We start from the raw sequence: 18744 nt of genomic DNA on the forward strand, positions 1-18744 counted from the left end.
GTTCGGCCATTTGGTCGATTTGCATATTACACTTTTATTATAGATAAGCAACTAGCCCAGATAATTTCCTTTTATTTTAATCCATGAGCTGTTTAAAGTAAACTAACATTCAACTTTAGGTATACCAAAAACAATGTATAAATGGCATTTCTAAATATTTTATTAATGGTCCCATTTATAAATATGTACTTGTACAAGCTTCCTTGTACACAGATGTACTTATTTAAGTTTGGTGGCAAAATGGTACCACAGAAGGCAAACTTGAACCTATGGGTAGCAGAATGCAGGTCCCATTACCTGTCAAAGAAACACTCCATCAGCCACTTACAGGTGCTCGCTCATGTTTACAAAGTTTAAAGTCTTCAGCTGAACAAGTGCTTTTCATATTGTAAGAGTAATTAGATTGGGAAATTTCTGTTTGCTGAATATTTACCGACATATCCCAGTCATAATCCCTCAGCATTATATATTTGAGAGCCATATTTATGTTTAAATATTACATAACATACTTTTAATAATAGTTCTTCCAGTTGTTTTTGAGGATTGCATCAAATGCTGGTCAGTGAAATAGCTGCTATCTGTGAGAACCTTAGAAAAACAAAACAAAACAAAACCCAATATGAGAATGATGCTACTCAGAAAAATCTAATTATAGTATGGAACTCAGATCTTGGTTCCAAATATGGCTCAGCCACTAACTAGCTGTGTGATTGAGGGCCAGCCGCTCAACCGTCCTGATCTTTCATTTTCTCATTTCTATTGTCTGGTCTTCTTGAGGATAAAATGAAATATGTCTTGTTTTTAGCTTCCAGAAGATTCTGTTGTTATAAGAAAGCAAATAATCAGAAATATTAATTCAAAATCTTGCAAATAGCACATTTTCTTAAAATGTGAAAAACACTGTACAATGGGCGTGGGGTAAAGTGAGCTTAATTTTAAGGAAAAATTTTATAAACAACTATAATTTTTAAAAATAAAGTCACTGTAGTTAAATAATAATGGAAAACAGCCTAGATTATGCCTTCTTTCTGAAAAATTTAGTGACCAACTGTTTTTTTCCCCTCTGAGTAAAGTCCCCCCCCCCATGCCTTTTAAATTTACTATGGAAAACTTTAAGCATATTCAATAGTAGATAAAATAGAGCAAGCCCCTGTGTACATGTCACCTGGCTTCACCAACCATCAGCTCCTGGACAGTCCTCTTCCCTCTGTCTTCCTAACCCTTTCCCTCCCTTTCATGTTATTTTGACGAAGTTCCCAGGTATTGTATCATTTCATTTATAAATCGTTTAGTCTGTGCTTCTAAAAGATAAGGAGCCTTCCCCCCCTTAAAAACAAAAATGTTTTTCTTTAGTTATTTTTAAAAGAAAGATAGGAACTTATTTCTGTTGCATCTGCTCAGCCTGTTTCACCACTCAACCTGGTGCTAATCTCTAAGGAAACCACCTTCAGGCCAGAGAAGGATGCTGGTGGTCACATGGCAACACCAGAAAAGAGATCCAGCAGACACACCAAAGCACCAGCCGGTGACCAACAATTTGGGAGGAGCTTGGCCAGTTTTCCTCTCTCAGCCTTCCCTGAGGTTCAGGCTTCTGTGGTCTGGTGCAAGGGTCCCTGGAAGGAGATTGAACAGGACAGTCCTGAGAGCTTTTTGGTTGACTCTGTTTTTGTGCTTTAAGAGGAATTTAGAGGTTTGGAGGTCTTTTGCGGGCCTTTGGACTGCATCAAACTTTTTCATCTCTTGCTCTCTTTTAATCCACAAATGTTTGATGGTTCCAGAGGTCCCTGGAAGAGATTGCATGACCAGGCAAGCGTGCTCCTTTTCTATATGAAGTGTGAAGTCTGGTGACCTCTCACTTTGTGCCTGAGTGTTGAAAAGTACCTTCTGCTTCGGAGACTCAGGAGAACTAAGGATGGTGGGGTGGGAGCTATGAGGACCCAGAGAGGCTGACATTGGGCACAGGCTGCTTTGTGACAATTTCTGTCAAGGCTCATAAAAGAGAAGAGATGACATGGGTTACAAGCCTGTAGGACACAAGCCATGCCTATGAATAGAGAGTGTGCCTGTGGGTGACTATTCTCTCTGTGACTGTTGACCCTGATCAGGCCAGGCAGACGTGGAGCAGAGGAGCTCTGGCAGCCAGTAGGCAGCGCAATAGAGGAGCGGCCAGAAGGGCGCTCATTACTTCATTTCTTAGGGAGGAATCTTAGTAGTATTTACCTACTTCCTTTAATGACCTCTTGCCCTGAATAACTTATTAGGAAGGATAAGTCATATACTGATATTTTTGGGTTTATAGATTTGGGCTCACTTTGCTGATCTTTCTGAAAATGCTCACTTTGCTGATCTCTATGAAAATGGGCTAGAGGAAATATCACAGAACAGCTGAGGTATTCAGTTACAAACAATACTGCATTGACAATGCTCAATTCAGGCTCTTTTGCCATTGCACCAGAGAGCAGGGGCAGAGGGAATAGTTACTGAAAGGGTCTACTGACTGCTGGGCACTGTGCACAGGTGGTCGCAGGCCCGATCTCATTTCTCCTCACTTTCATAAGGAAGGTGTGCTCCTCACTTTGCTGATGGAATCAAGGTTTGAAGACACTGCAGTGTCAAGATCACTTGTCTAGTAAGTGGTGATTTAACGCAGGTCTTGGAATGGATTTTAATTACTTCCCTCTGCCAGGCAAGGTGAGAACAAATAGTCAGTAGGAAGAAGGGACTATTGATCCAGGAACTGAGTAATCAAGTCAAGAACGCCAGTCTGTTTTTTAAATACAGTTAAATGGTGACAAGAAATGTTTACCTCTGTAAGGATTTCTATTGCTCAGAATGAGTGTGGTTTCTTTAGTGAAGGCTTTCTGGAGAGAGCTGATTTGTCAGTTCACATGGGAGCAAATGGAGCTATTGTCCAATCAGAGTAATGCACCGAGGACATTCGTTCCTTTGCTCTGTAGGGCTCTTTGCCTTCATTATAAAATGGTCATAATGAGAAAGTAGTAACTAAGGAAGGAACCTGCTTAGAAATATGGGATGCTACTAAATGTGCAGGCGAGACTTCACTGCTCACTGTGTGACTTTGAGGACAATTAACTTCTCATAGCTTCACTTGCCTAAAATGGGGATGATAATAGTACCCACCTCATATGATGGTTGTGAGGAACTGATTTATGTAAGTGATACATAACTCACGTAAGATGCGCAACACTGAGCCAGGAGGAACAAGTTAGCCACTTTTATATTGGTGCAGACGACGATGGATTTACTGTATGCTACACATATGCTACCATCTGATTATGGGGATGAGTATGGCTCGCAGTCCAGTGGGGAGATGGCCATAAGAGAGCTTGTCAATATCATGCAGGATGTCAGCCTGCTAAGGGAGACACGGGGGGGAAAGGGGACTTGTGCCTGCACAAGAATGTGGGTTATCTGGAGGTGGAATCTTGAAAGTTGACCATGTAGTCAACTTTTATTTCTTTATTCTTAATTGATTTTAGAGAGAGGAAGGGAGAGTAGAGAGAGAGAGAAAGAAACATCCATGTGAGAAAGAAGCATCCATTAGTTGCCTCCCACACACGCCCTGACCCTGGATTGAACCCACAATCTAGGTATGTGCCCTGACGGAATCAAGCCTGCCACCTTTTGGTGTACAAAATGATGCCCCAACCGAGCCACCCAGCCAGACCCATAGAGTCAATGTCTGTGGGCTTAAATATTTAATCCAAGAAGAATATTTACATTTTGGAAAATCTTGGATTAAAACTCTTATAGTTACGGTTGATTAATTATAGGCTCTACTGGCATCTCAAACTTCCTATTTATTTAGGCACCTTTTTGACACACTGGCGTAGACTTTCAAAACAAAATATTTTCCTTTCCCTTCTTCACCAGGGAAAATTTAAGCCAGAAAGAGAAACTTCCACAGGCCGGTACAGATACACAGCAGTCTGAGAGAAGTGTCCATCACAGTGATGTGTTTATAGGAATAGAATGAGTCAAGGGAGTAGCTGAATTTTGTCTTGCTTTTTTTGTTTTTTAAATATATGTGTTTTTTATTGATTTTAGAGAGGAAGGGAGAGGGAGGGAGAGAAAGAAACATCAGTGATAAAAGAATCATTGACCGGCTGCCTCCTGCACTGGGGATCGAGCCCACAACTCTGGCATGTGCCCTTGACCAGAATCAAACCTGGGACTCTTCAGTCTGCAAGTTGACGCTCTATCCACTGAGCCAAACTGGCTAGGGCTGTCTTGCTTCTTAATGATGTGGCTACATGCAGTTATTGTATTTTATGTTTTAGACCCAGTCTAGTATGTTGAAACATATTAACTCAAGTATAAAAGAGAGAAGAGTCAGTAATAGAATGGTCATGGCATGGCGGTTGATTTGTTGAAATTGAACTTGATTGTAATTTTTTTTCAAGTTATGACCATAGAGAGTGAAACAAAGGGCTTTGTTTTGTGATTTGAGAGCAAAGCACTTCTCTTCATAAGGAAACCTTAAAATGGTTTATGTGGAGTATTTAAGCTCGATTGTGTCATGACTGGTCACCCGGATGTAAGCTACGAATCACACCTCCAAGTACCTAATGAAGTTACCTGTTCAATGGAATTGCTTACCTCAGTGGTCCTCAAAGTGTGGTGGTCCTTAGCTTCACTTGAAGACTTGTTAGAAATGTGAATTCTTGGACCCTACCCAGAGCTACTGAAAGATAAACTTTGGGGGTAGACCCAGTCATCCATGTTTTGACAAGACCTCCAGATGATTATGATGTTCTCTCAAGTATGAGAAGCACTGGCTTAGATTATCCATCTGAACATTAACAACAACAGCAAAACCCCAAACCACGAATGATGATTTTGGTTTGTGGCCTTAATTGAATCTAGTTCTTTCTGATAGTAATAGACCACGTGGTTTCTGTGCTGCTTGTGGCTACTTCTGGAATGCTGTGAAAAGCCATATCTTGTCATCAGTTACATGCTGATGTAGGTCTTCCTATTTTGCCATGACAAGACTATTCAGGTGTGCATAATAAAGGGATGGGTCCTGCCTGCTCTTTGAAATACTAATTTGTTTTTTTCAGAAAGTTATTTTTTTTTAAATCAAATTTTATTTTCATAATGACTTGTATAATTTTTCCTTTAGGAATTATCCTGTGAAGTAGAGATAGTAGAAACTGAAACCAATCAGTTACTGACATGCAGTTCCATATATTAAATATAACAATTAAGATTACAAAATAAAATGCGATCTAAGCATTGTAACCAAGTTTGCTTTGCTGAGCCTTAAATAATTGATGCTCTTTTATTTTCATTCATGATTATTAAGCTACATGTTCTATCATCATAAGGCCTAGTGCCTCCCTCAGATTCTGCCTCTACTTTTACCTGATATTGATAAAGTTATTAGTCACTTTAAGCTTCAGTTTCTTCATCTGTGAAATGGGACAATAACTGAATATGCCTAATTATATAGGATTTTTGTGAGTAATAAATAAGACTAGACGTGTAAAGCATTAGAGCTAGATAAATGCTAGCTGCTGATATTATTATTATTACTATTACTACCACTTCTACTCCCGTGGTTAGCAGTGGATAACTTAGAGATACACTTGTGATGGGTCACTACTTTGTGCACCACATCTGTCTGTCGTCTCAACAGGGGAAGATAAGGCTTCTCATCCTCTTTTTATGTTTTTAGTATTGCTGATATCATTCTAGATTATCCTATACATTTTGTTATTTCTTTAAGTTAATGAGTAATATTTGAGTGCCTACTGTTTGTCAAACACTAGCCCCCTGGACCCTTACTGCAGAGTGTCTCATTTATTCAAATGCACGCCTTAATTAGTATGGTCCTTTGACTGCCATGACCATTACCTCATCCAAGGAAGCACTGTCTACTTTGGAGTGAAACTTGGACTTGACTCCTGATTAAACTGCTGAACTATGCAATATCCTATCTGTGCAGTAGACTGTGGCTTTTCCTTAGTCTTAGTTTTTATCATTAAAATGTGAATAATAGAACATAAGTTATAAGGAAGTTTGAGGATTAATTAAGACAGTATTAATAAGGTGCCTAGAATAAGGTAGGCACTGAGTAGATGCTCAATAAAGGGTAGTTCTGCTTTTCTCCCTGTAGGCTGCCTAGAGAAACTGGCAATGGTGAAGCAAATATAGTTGCTGGTGTTCTTTTGTTTCATAATAGATTCTTTGACCTTTTTTTGAAATCAGGCCATCCCCCTCAATGAATTGTTTTAAGTAGATTTTTTTTTTTAAAAGCTTGTTACTTAGCATTAAACTGTCATGGACCCCCAGCTTCCTGTGGGCAGATGTGATAAACTTTGATTAGTAATTCTCATTCACATTTTTTGGTTCGTGCCATAAAATAATTTAAACTGTGAATCTTGGAAAAACACAAACTAAGGCCATCAGAAAGCTAGAATACAAGTATATTTTGGAGCTAGAAAGGAGATATTTGAGATCTCATCAAATTCTTTCCTTTCTCAGATCAGTGAAGAGATCTAGAGATGAAAGTGCCCAGGTTCACGTGACTTACCAGTGGTGGCGTTGGGCTTCCTAGTGTCTGAGCTCATGCCATCGATTTCTGCTGATGTTCATGCTTTGGTCATCAGCTCACGATCAGTCAGGAAGAGCTGTCACTTAACAAGGCTGCTATTTTATAGTCGTTTACCTTCTGGGAAGTAGATCCTAGAAAATATATCAGTGGTTATGATATTTGGCCCAACTCACAATCATAAAAGGTAAAATCAAAGAATGAACTGTAGAAATCAAAGCACTCATGATTTGGCCTTTTGGGTGTTGGTAGGAAAACCATCTTGGTGGTGTTCTGATTCCTTAAGTTTATTACTGTCTGCTCCTCCACCTGCTGCCTAATGGCAGGGACACTTACATTGTAGTTTTTTGTTTTGTTTTGTTTTAATTGGAGGCTAAAAAATAGACAGAAAAGATCAGTTAGAGCAGTGGTTCCCAATCTTTTTTTGGCCACGCCCCACCTAAGGTTCTCTAAAATCCTGATGCCCCGTCCCCCCTATGACATATAATTCTTATTCAAAAAGTGAATTCCTATTCATGTAGAGGAAGCCTAAAAGGTCATTAACTTGGTCTAAACAAGCTTCCAAAGAACATGGTATCCATGAAAGAGAAAGATAAAAAAGCAAAAGGACAGTTGAAGTACTGAGGAAGAAATCACTAAGAAATTGTTAAAAAAAATAATAATATGAAATGATATGAAAAAATAGCAGAGTTTCAAAATATGAAGCAGAACTGAAATGCATAAATATGTCACAATATATATTTATATACTGTATATGAGGCCCCTAGAACCATAAGGAATGCAAAATATTCACTGTTAATAACTCATTCTCGAATTCCCCCCCTTAAAATCAAATTGCCCGTGCCCCACATTGGGAACCACTGAGTTAGAGGGTATAAATTAAGAATGATAAACATTACACCCTCTCGGAGAACAGATAGACAAAATATGTGGCTTTTGAACTCTTTGAATTACCAAAGCATAAGAAGTAAAATGTTAGACAAGTGTAAAGTAGTTTATAATCATTATAATTGGTCATAAGGTTGGGTTGTGAGGGCTGGGGAGTACGTACTAGGCTAGGGATGGCAAGGGTAAGGCACTTGTGCCTTTGGGTTTTGTCCCTTGCCCTTGTGTGCCTCAGCAAACTGCTGAAACTGTTTCCTTCTGAATTCATGGAGCCTAAAAATCCTCAATACATTGTGTCTGAAGATCTTTGAGTTAAAAATAATGTAAGAAACAATATCACTGAAGAGAAGGGTATGGAATCCTGCTTGTCAAAATTCCTTTTTCTTTACGCTGGCTGCGGTCTGTGTGTGTGTGCTTATGCCTAAGATGCGATGGAACTGTATCACTGCCTCCTTTCAAAGTTTAATTTGAAAATGTTTCCATCTCCAATTTTTCACTTATCAAGCTAAACATTATTTTAGTTATCGCTAGTACTTGTCATCCAGAAGAATGTCAGAGCAGTTGGGTTGTTGTGTATTTTAAGATTCCTCTCCTACTCCTGAAATGCATTGTGTTAAGCCAGGATTTAGACCGCAGTATTCTCCACGCCTTTTCTTCCCTTTAGTTTCAATGGCAGCAAAATCAAGACTACTTTGTCTCTTAGTGGTCTTGCAGACATTTGATGACTATTTTTAAATCGTGGCTTGTAAGAAAATAGAGCTATTCTGAATAGCATGTGTAGATGCCACTCCAGTCAGTAACTGCTGGAACCAGTTTGGAAAGCTTTGCCATGGTATTGCGATCTTAAGAGCAGAGAAAGATTACAGATTTTATTTTTACATTCATTGAATGTTCTTTACTACTTTTTATTGTTTCTGCTTTATTAGCAAAAAGTAATGCTTCTATTGAAATTATTATTAGACATCAAATCACTCTTTGCTGAGCCCAGGGTACTTAACTTTTGTGTTTTTGATGTTTTGTAAGTGTTCATATTAAATGTAGCAATAATGTACATTGCACAGAGCGGGAATAAAATTGCCACTTTTTGATCTGTGTCCCATCCTGTGCAGCTTATTGTTCCCTTTTATAATTAAATGCTTTTTTAAAAAGTGGTTTGTGGCTGTTTGTGTTACAGGATCGCCCCAGGACATTCGACATGCACTCCCTGGAGAGTTCACTCATTGACATAATGAGAGCTGAAAATGATTCGATTAAAGGTACTTTTAAAAATTTAACTATTTGATTTTAATAGTTTAAAATTTATACTATCTACATAATCTGATCAACACTATGGCAAATATTTTGGATTCAAATTTTGTATCTGGTCAGGTCCATCACTTTTATGTATGTTGGACTTTTTGTTAAATATTTGATAGCCACTGACTGTAGGCCCATCATGAAATTAAGAGAACTGCCAGAGTACTAATTGCTTAGGGTAGGCAGTTAGCTGAAAAGACATGAACCGCACACCTCATTGTTTTATATCTCAGGCAAAAACTGCTCATTGCCTTAAACCTACGTGTCTGACCCCATGACAGTGATGAGACACTAGAAAGAGTGCAAATGTTGGTAGATTTTTTTAGCCTAGTTTCACATTTTTAAAAATGGCCAAGAGTTTCAAAGTTAAAATGATGCTTTGTTGTTCTTGAAATATTTCCTGTGTATTATGTTAAAAAAAATAGTGCTATTTCTACTTGTCTCAATTCTATTTCTCAATTCTATTTCTGACTACCTGTATTATCCTGAATAAGACATGTAAGTTTGAGTAAGCCTCAATTTCATCTTTATAGCAAGGCATTTCGAATCACCCTAATAACAAGGGCTTTATAATGGGGAGCTTTAAAAATAACATACAAATGCCTGGATCCCATCCCAGCTGATGCTCACGTGTAGCCAGGGTTGAGAATAACCGAATAGATGTTTTCTAAGGGCACTTCCAGCTCTGATTTTGTGAAAACTACCCGACAAAATAATTTTTTTCTGCACAAATATATTTTACTTGAAAGTACTTGTCATCCCACTTAAGTTGTTTGTGTGTTTGTTCGTTCGTTCGTTCATTCATTCATTCATTCATTCATTCATTCATTCATTCAGTGTTAATGAGCCTGCTTTGTGCCAGACACAGCTTGCACTGACTGAGGTCAGAAGTGGCAAGGCAGCCTGTTGCTTCAAATGGTGACCAACCTGGCCCAATTTTTCTTTATTTTTTTAAAATTCGGTTTATCATATTACTGACGCAGTAAAACAAAATACTTTTCAACAATTGAATAATGGTAAATTTTTAATGAGGAAAGCTTTTTGAAGTCTGGAGAAATGAAAAATAATATATATTTTAAAATGCATCCATCCGATTAGTTAACTTTGGAATAAGATAATTTTGAATGTTTTCACTGATGTCCTTGTGGAATCTTGATGGGTAACTAACCAGATGCTACTGTTACTGAGGAAAGATGATATCTCATTCAGAATTGGCCACTTCTTAGCACTTTGACTTTGAATAGTCCTTCAGCCTCTTTGACCTTTCTTCTCATTTTCTCATCAGAAAAATGCAGAGTCTAAGGTCCTTTCTAGACCAGGAAAAACTGCCTTCTTAAAAAGTAGCAGATGGAGAAATCTGAAGAAGGCCTGCGGATGGCCCAATGTCAGTGGCCTGGTTTGGTCCTCTCGTTAAGACATAACCATAAGCCACAGCGGAGAAAGGGTTCATGGGATCGCTCTGTTCCATTTTTTGCAACTTGCTGCAAATCTATAATTATTTCAGAATTAAAAATTAAGTCCAGAAAAAGTAGCTAAAGGACGTTTGTTTATTCTTAATGTATTTGATTCCTTCAGCAACTATTTTTTGGGGGAAGAGCCTCTTAGATACTAGATACTAGGGATAATAAATAATTAGACTTCGTTTTTATGATAAGTGCCTATTTGTTTATTACAGAAAGCACAGTTTACAAACAGCATCACAGATAACTAGTTTATTTTGATGTTCAAAGAAGCAAGCTTCTAACTAGTATTTAGGTTAGATAAAAGAGTTTGGGGGACATCTGTAATACTGTCAGCAATAAATAAATAAAATAAGAGTTTGCACACATTCTAATAGTATTAGTGGCTGTCAGATATAGGCAGGACATCTCTCTCAGGTTATTTCTTCTCTCTTCTTATTGAATTTTTGTGTAAAGTTCTGTCTTTATGTTATATTTCCTTTTTAATATCTTCTTACTAATTTTTACCTAAATTAAGTTTCTTTCAGCCAATTCTGTAGGGATAATCAAAAGTTAAGTCTGATGACAGAAAAAATGAAATTTGATTGGCCTAGTCTAGCAGCATAAAGATTTTGGAAAACTGATCTGTGAGAGGAAGTGTGGCAGAATGGAGTCATATAGATCTAGATCGGGATGGCCATTCTGCCACCACATGTGATGCTGTATCTGTAAAATTCAGTATGCTGCCTCATTCATAGCAGACACTCAGTAAATAGTATCTGTTATTACTAACCATCCATAAATCTGTTATCATGCTTATCAAATGAGAAAGCCAGTTTCGATTTAAGCTAAAGTGCCAAGGTGACTTAAGTAAACTTTAAATGAACTTTGTGTATTGTTTCCTTCAAAGAGCAATAAAGAATTCACAGATGAGTTCATGGTCCTAAACTGCCAGATTATAATTATGCTTGACATTTATGTCTTTTTTAACCAAGATGATGAACTTTATGTCACTGTAGTCTATCACTACCAAATGGAATTTTGCTCAGGGAAATAAGTTATTTCTCATCAAGTTCTCTTTATTAATTTAGATACCTGTTGGGGAAACTATGCATGCTTTTCCTTGTGGTTCTTGTTTTGTGAGACTTTGTTAAAGGTGAAAATAAAAGTTGAATATTTTTAAAAATAACACATTGATCTTTTAAAATAGAATATAAAATCTGACTATCCATTTTGAAAATAGCCTCTCCATGTGCTCTGCTTCCTTAGCAACAGAGAAAACAGAAAATGGGCATTAATTCTATGAAACTAGTAGAGAATGAAATACCTCTCAGAAAAAATTCACTTAAAAGAATTAATTTGAGAATTAAAAATGGAACTCCCATTTGACCCAGTGATCCCACTTCTAGGAATATATCCCAAGAAATTAGAAACACCAATCAGAAAAGATATATGCACCCCTATGTTCATAACAGCACAATTTATCATAGCTAAGATTTGGAAACAGCCTAAGTGCCCATCAGCAGATGAGTGGATTAAAAAACTGTGGTACATTTACACAATGGAATACTACACTGCTATAAAAAGGAAGGAACTCCCATTTGCAACAGCATGGATGGACCTGGAGAGCATTACACTAAGCGAAATAAGTCAGTTGGAGAAAGGTAAATATCACATGATCTCATTCATTTGTGGAATATAATGAACAACATAAACTGATGAACAAAAACAGATCCAGAGATAGAGAAGCATGGATCAGACTGTCAAACCTCAGAAGGAAGGCAGGGGAGGTGGGGGTATGGGGGAGAGATCAACCAAAGGACTTGTTATGCATGCATATAAGCATAAACAATGGACACAGACAGCAGAGGGGTAAGGGCATGGGGGGGGGGCAGGGCGTGAATGGGAAGAAAAGGACACATGTAATGCCTTAGTCAATAAAGAAAATGTTTTAAAAAGATGAAAAAAAATTAATTTGAGAATTGTAAAAAGACTCCATATGGAGATAAATTTTATATTTGGGTTTATTTTATCTTAAAAATAATTTATAAAATATATTACAGTTGACATTTATTTTTATCTTTCAATTGTGGTTCCTAATAGAAGTTCAATTTGCATGTATATGTTTAAATAATACACTTATATTTAGTACAAGAACTACAAGTAGAATGAATTGGTATGGCTATCTTAAATTAAGAATAAACACATATGTGCCTTTTCTTTTTGGGGAAAAAATCTTTAATGTAGTGGGGTTTTAAATTTTTATTTTTGTCATCAACAGATGGCAAAATGTTTAATATACCTAGGAACCTTCAAATACCGTTTTTGAGTTTCTTTATGAATGCCTTACTGATTGCAACTGGCTTGTTGAAAACCTTTTATCTTTTTTCTTTTTTAACATTTTAACAGATGTGTAAAAGGAGCACCTAGCCTTCATTTCATAATTCATACTAGTTTTTTTTAATTCATACTAGTTTTTACAGTTTATTTAAAAATAGCTTTTCTAAGAATGTTAGGGCCCCTATCGTTTTCTCCATGTCCAGAGGTTCGGCTCTTTGGGAGGAAAAGGGTCCTCCCTCTACCTTATCTCCATGTCCTCGCTGTGATCAGCGGGCACGCCTGGATGTTATTTTTATCTCGCAATTATGGGTTGCCTCCTCCATAACCAAAGCCAGTGCCGTCTGCAGGAGCTCCTCCCCAGCGGCGATTTCATTTTCTTTCCTGCACACCAGTCTCAGAAGCGAAGAGCCCAAGCTGCAGACCGAGGCTGCATGTCGATCTCCCAGCTGGCAGCTTGTGTGTTGCTCCAATGTTATTAGGCTTATCAAGTCCTCTATCTGGACAGAAGAATCTTTCACTGTGGTTGATGTTCAGGTGGTTATTTGCGGAATATTGTATCTTGCTGTTATTTGTGTGTGTTTTTCTTGCCTGTGAAATTGGTCCTTATTGTTTAGAAACGGAGCGGCGTGAAGTAGATTAAAACCACATGTGAGCACAGCTGTTCTCAGCCTTCTGAAAAATAGGTTGGACACAGTGAAATAAAGATTCATGAAGCTGTATTACATCCAGTGCAGAGTAGGAGAGACCTGCAAATCACCTTTTTATCTTTCCTGGGTGTGAAGGGAATAAAGGGACATAGGTATCAACCAAACAGTAGTTTGTGGCCTGGAAGCAGAGGGGACAGCGCTTGGAGTGAAGGGACAGGAAAATAGCACTTGGAAAACGCTCAGATGTTGACGGAGTAAAACCATCCACATTTCATCATAATGGTTGTGTATTTAATCTCCTTTATATGAAAACTACTTCGTATCCAATTTGCTTCATTTCACTAGAAAGCCAGATGAGACAGGGCAATTATTGGAGAACAAAGGCAATCTATGCATTGTCAGAACGCTATCGTTCTTCAGATAACAGTTAACTAAATTATGAGTCAGAGTATCATCTTATTTGCCCTCAGCATGTTGTGAAATTGGTGTCTTTTTCTTTTCATAATGTTTCAGAATATATCTTTGAATTTTTGGAAGGAGGAGCTCAGCACATCCACTCCAGCCCCTTTGAATGTCAGACTGTTTCAAAACTTAATTTAAATTTAAGCAATAGTGACCACATTTGGAAATGCAGGTTGGTTAAAGCACCAATCTTTTACACATCCCCCGAGCGCCCAAGAAACCTCTGGCTTATGTAGAGTAAGCAGTGGGAGTAGGTTAGCCAGTTAGCCAGTACTGCCTCACTTGCTCCATGCGTTCATTTAATAAGAATTTAAGAGCTGGATCTATTTCACATATGCTATGTGTTTTAATTCCCAACTCTCAAAGGTATTGTGACCTTGCATTTAAAAATACTTTTGATATCTTTTTCTTTCTTTCCTCATTAAATTTGGGGACCCTTCCCCCCTATTTTTCACTGCCGTGGTTTTGAAACAAATGCCTAAATGAGTGGGCAAGTGATGATACCATCTGTGCCTCTTTTCTTTGTTGCTAAGCAGAAGAATTTATAATAATCTCTCTAGAAGAAAATCATGGAACTCAGTGGAAAGTTTCATACACAAAGCCTGTTTTATTAATTTTATATAGGATTTTCTTTTTATGTCACTGTAAGAGAGTGACTGTTGGGCTAATGTTTAAATTCTGTATCTTTACAGTAGGGGAATTAAGTTAGTGCTTCTTAGAAAGGACACCATATGTAGGAAACCTGACATTTACACAATTCTAGTATGCCTATGTTCCAAACTTCAGTCCCGTAGCTCTGTTGTAGAGAACAGATGTTGTGTACGGATACAGATGTTTTAGCACAGATAGTGCATACTGACTTTATTTAGACTGAGATAGCTCTAGAAATCTTCTATGAGAGTTGCTGAAAATAGGGCCAACTTTTATATCATTGAGTTATAAATTTGAACTTCAGAGTAAATACAATTTTCTAAAGGGAAAGGAACTCTTACTAAAATAAATTCTATTGCTTTAATATTAAAATGATTTATTTCAAATGGTGGTGGTGGGTATCATTTTTTACAGTATTTAAACTATTTCTAGTTAAGTCAGTTGGACTGTGGTGATTTGAGTAAAGACTATGCACTATGCATCCCAGTCCTTGTCACCTTTTCAAAGGATTATTATATGGGCCTTTTCCTTTAAGGGAGATTTCGTAGAGCATGAGACAACATGCCAGAAAGAAGAAATGGATAATGCAAACTAGCTCATTTTACTCGGATTTATAATCAAATACCTCCTTCCAAGTAAATTACCATCACTTGGGGTCCAAATGTCTTTTGGCAAGTTGGGCGATCTTTAAATATTACCAGTCTTGGAGATTCTGGGTCAGCCAGGCGGTTGCGTAGAGCCAGGCTGGAGCCTTCCTGCCCTCCCTGGTTCTTTACTGCTGTGTTTGGATGCTACCAAGTGGTTCAAAGCCGTACAGCAGGGGAGCCGCTGAGATCTCTGGTGAGTGGAAAGTTGTCCTACTTCTAGGTGCCTCCTGAGGAACGAAGTAGGGCCCATAGCAAAGAAGACAATTTAAACTCAGCTACAATGAACTCCGTGTGTGGCTGTTCAGAAAGGATGTGATTTTCTCTCCTCCTGCACTCTCCCTGTCTGACTGCTGACATGGAATGATCCTACAGGCTTTCTCTTTTGCTTGGCTTAGTTGTGCCATAGGATGGACCTGGGCTTCTGTGTTGAGGTAACTTCCTTTGTGAGCAAGAAGAGGGCGAGTAGTGGGGGGTGTTTGTCTTTGTATTACTGGGCAGAGTGTGTTCTGAATTTTGCACCCATGTCTCCTTCCTGGTTACTGTGGCCCAGGACTTAGGGTCCTCCGCACTGTGTAGGCCGAGTGTATGAATGTGTGGATTTTGAACAGTGTGACTACCCTTTTTCAGATTGGGGCTTGGTGTTGGTGTTGATTTTGTTTTGTATTTTAAGGGGAGGAGGGGAAAGGGAAATGAGGACAAAATCTGATGTGCTCATAGCATTGGACTGAACTCTTTTTCACTCTGACCTCTGAACTGAAACCAACTCAGTTCACACTAAATGCCGGTGCGCCTGGTCCTGATCCTCATCTGCCCAGTTTATTTCCATAACCTGTCCTGGTGCGGAGGAAGTAGTGATTCTCCCCCCGCACATTTGTGATTGAATATTGACATTGTTTTGATTTGCTCTGAAAATTCTATCAGCAGCTGTCACAAAGGAGAAACTTGTCTTATGTCATCCATGATGTAAGTCCATAATTACCTGAGCAGCCCCCTTATCTTAACCCTGAAAATTGAACACATCTTCTTTTGAGGCCGTGATAACTGAGTAGCCCTCTTCAAACATTGTCGAGACTCTGATTTTACCTGGTGAGAGGTGAGAGAAAAGGGGGGAGGGGGGCAGGGAGAAAGTGACAGTAAACACTTTGTGTTATTAGAAGCTTTAGGCTCCTAAGCATTTCTTTAAAAGATTCTCTTAACTCGTTAACTTTGTTTTTTTAACCATTGTATTAAGGTGAACATATTTTGTGGCTGTTGTAACTTAATTTTGTTTGACACACATTCTCGACAGTGATTAGTAAAGGAATGAACTACATGTGACAGAAAACAAGCAGCAACCAGGTAGCAAATTAAGTGCTTTTCTGTAATGTTTTACATTTCACATTTTCTGTGTATAACTTAATAAGTAAGGTATTGCCATATGGACAGACAGTAATACTACTTTCCATTGAGAAATGAAATCTGAGCAACATTTAAGTAGTAAGGTTTTCTGACTTTGTCAACAGTTTGTTGATGTTAAATATTAGGGACCTCTTTGCCATATAAAAAAAGTGAAGGAGGTGCGGGACATTGTAGAGGTCCATTTTGTTCATGTTTCACATCCAAATTAATAATAGTATATAGCAGTGATGGCGAACCTTTTGAGCTCGGCGTGTCAGCATTTTGAAAAACCCTAACTTACCTCTGGTGCCGTGTCACATAAAGAAATTTTTTAATATTTGCAACCATAGTAAAACAAAGATTTATATTTTTGATATTTATTTTATATATTTAAATGCCATTTAACAAAGAAAAATCAACCAAAAAATGAGTTCGCGTGTCACCTCTGACACGTGTGTCATAGGTTCGCCATCACTGGTATATAGTGTACCTCTTACTATGTCACTTACTTTTCTGTGCTTTCTCTCTGTTACATAATTCTGTAGAGAGGTGACAGCTAATAGTTCCATAATGGAAGTCCTTTGGACTATGGAGTAATATAATAGGGAGCTGGCGTGAAGGCCTTAGCCTTGATCCTGTATAAGATCCTGGAATGTGTTCTTTGCTGACTGTGGGGGAGGCACTGCTGTCTGTTTCATAGCTGTTATAAAAATATCCAAGATTGTCTTTGCTTTCAGTTTAGCAACAGGAAGGACAGAACAGTTACACACTTGTGCACAAAATTACTTCTTCCTGATACGCGTGGAATTGCCCAAATATTGTACACAGTTGACTCATTTATCAGCTGTACTGTCCTGATTTGTGAATTTCTCTGCTCAGTGTTTTTCCCCCTCCTGTGGCCACTGTCCTTGCTACCAAAGTTAAAAGAGGGAAAGGAGAGAAAACTCTGAATTTGTTGCTGTTCAGCAGTAAAAATTCGCAAAAGGAATACATTTTTAGCTGGTTTTAAACTAGTTACTGCTTTCTGCATCAGACAGTGAGAGGGTCAGGCTGCCCCTGGGCTTTCTTACCGTCTCACGGACAGACCTGAATTCAGCCCATGCCTGTGCACTCCATTCTGAAACAGGCCTTTTGTTCTTCCGGGTCCCACCAGCTAACAGTCACACATCCGTGGAACTCTGAAGGAAAGCAGCTCCATAACCTCTTTCACATCCAAATGGGCTGATGCTAGTCGCCAGACATTGGGAAAGAGGAGGAATCAACCAATTAAAGGACCCTTTTTTAATCCTTGAGAAACCAACAGTCAAGTGCAAATCTTAATTCGGAAGAACAGTCATGATTAAGTGAAGTATGAAGAACCTAAAAAATCCAATTTCTACTGGCTGTAATATTACAGATAATAAATGTCTGCCATGCTCAGTTACATGGAGGTATTTAAATCAGCCACTTGATCTCTTTATTGTGAATGATTAGAAGCTGTTGGCTTATTAACAGACTTTCCCAAATTGTAAGAGATTTAAAAAGTAGCATTTAGGATTGTGTTCAAAGCTGGTTCTGCAATTCGAAGTTCTGGGGCTTTAGGCCAGTCACTTCTTTCTAGAAGTTGGTCTCCTCACCTGAAATGGAGGGATTGAGGGATTGAACTTCATGATCTTCAAATTGTCATCAGCAATTCCATATAGTCTCTGTGGCATGCTCTTCCTAAGTGACATAATTGAAGGTTTTGAGAATTGAAGGCCTGAAAGTAGCGTATAAACTTCATGTGAGTCCTGGTGTAGCAGTATTTAATATTGAGTGGCTTGTAAAAGGGATCTAACCAAGAATCAGATTTAGTTGGCTGAGTGAAGGCTTTGTTCGAGACTGCATCATTTCTTTTTGAGCTAGGCCTAAATATATTATGTTTAGGAACAGTTGTTAAACTTGACCTCACGAAGTGCTTCTGTTTTTGGTTTGTGGACTGCAGGCCTCTTCAGCCGTGGGAATTATTTGATGGACCTGTGAACTCATTAGGACTAGGTATTCCAGTTAGATGATAGGTATGTCTTTTGCATACGCCTGATTATCTTCCAAAAGCATATGGATGCTGATCTCCTGAATTAAATACATTTAAAGGTGTTGCTGAAGTCACAGTAGCCTTTTATTTTGTGTGCTGTTCTTTGACTTGTAGTAGTCACTGGATTGGGGTTGGGGCTTCAGTTGTTACCATGATGGGGGGCCTCTCGGAAATATTTTGATCAAAGTGGGTCTTACTAATTATACAAGGTTATGAGACACTGCTCCAGAGAGCTTCCGTCATTGTTCTGCTTTAACCGCCTACCATTAGAATCGCCATCTTTTCCCAAAGGAGCAGAACATAAAAAGGAATTTGCTAGAGGATATGGTGAGGAGGAGGACAGAGAGGACTGAGGGGACGCTTGCCGACC

General features: G+C 38.4%; 1 protein-coding gene across 4 annotated transcripts in view; it reads left to right on the forward strand.

Annotated features, from left to right (window-relative positions):
* CPEB4 (cytoplasmic polyadenylation element binding protein 4) overlaps positions 1-18744 on the forward strand; it is a gene marked incomplete at its 5' end in the record, with an annotated part of 50811 nt that overhangs the window by 7485 nt on the left and 24582 nt on the right. For all 4 annotated transcript variants that reach the window (XM_081092941.1, XM_081092938.1, XM_081092939.1 and 1 more), the window contains one exon: positions 8637-8718. In XM_081092941.1, coding sequence (XP_080949067.1) covers positions 8637-8718 — 82 coding nt within the window. The remainder of the gene's footprint in view (positions 1-8636; positions 8719-18744) is intronic.

The sequence above is a fragment of the Myotis nattereri genome, assembly GCF_964212035.1.
Source record: "Myotis nattereri genome assembly, chromosome: 5".
NCBI lineage: Eukaryota > Metazoa > Chordata > Mammalia > Chiroptera > Vespertilionidae > Myotis > Myotis nattereri.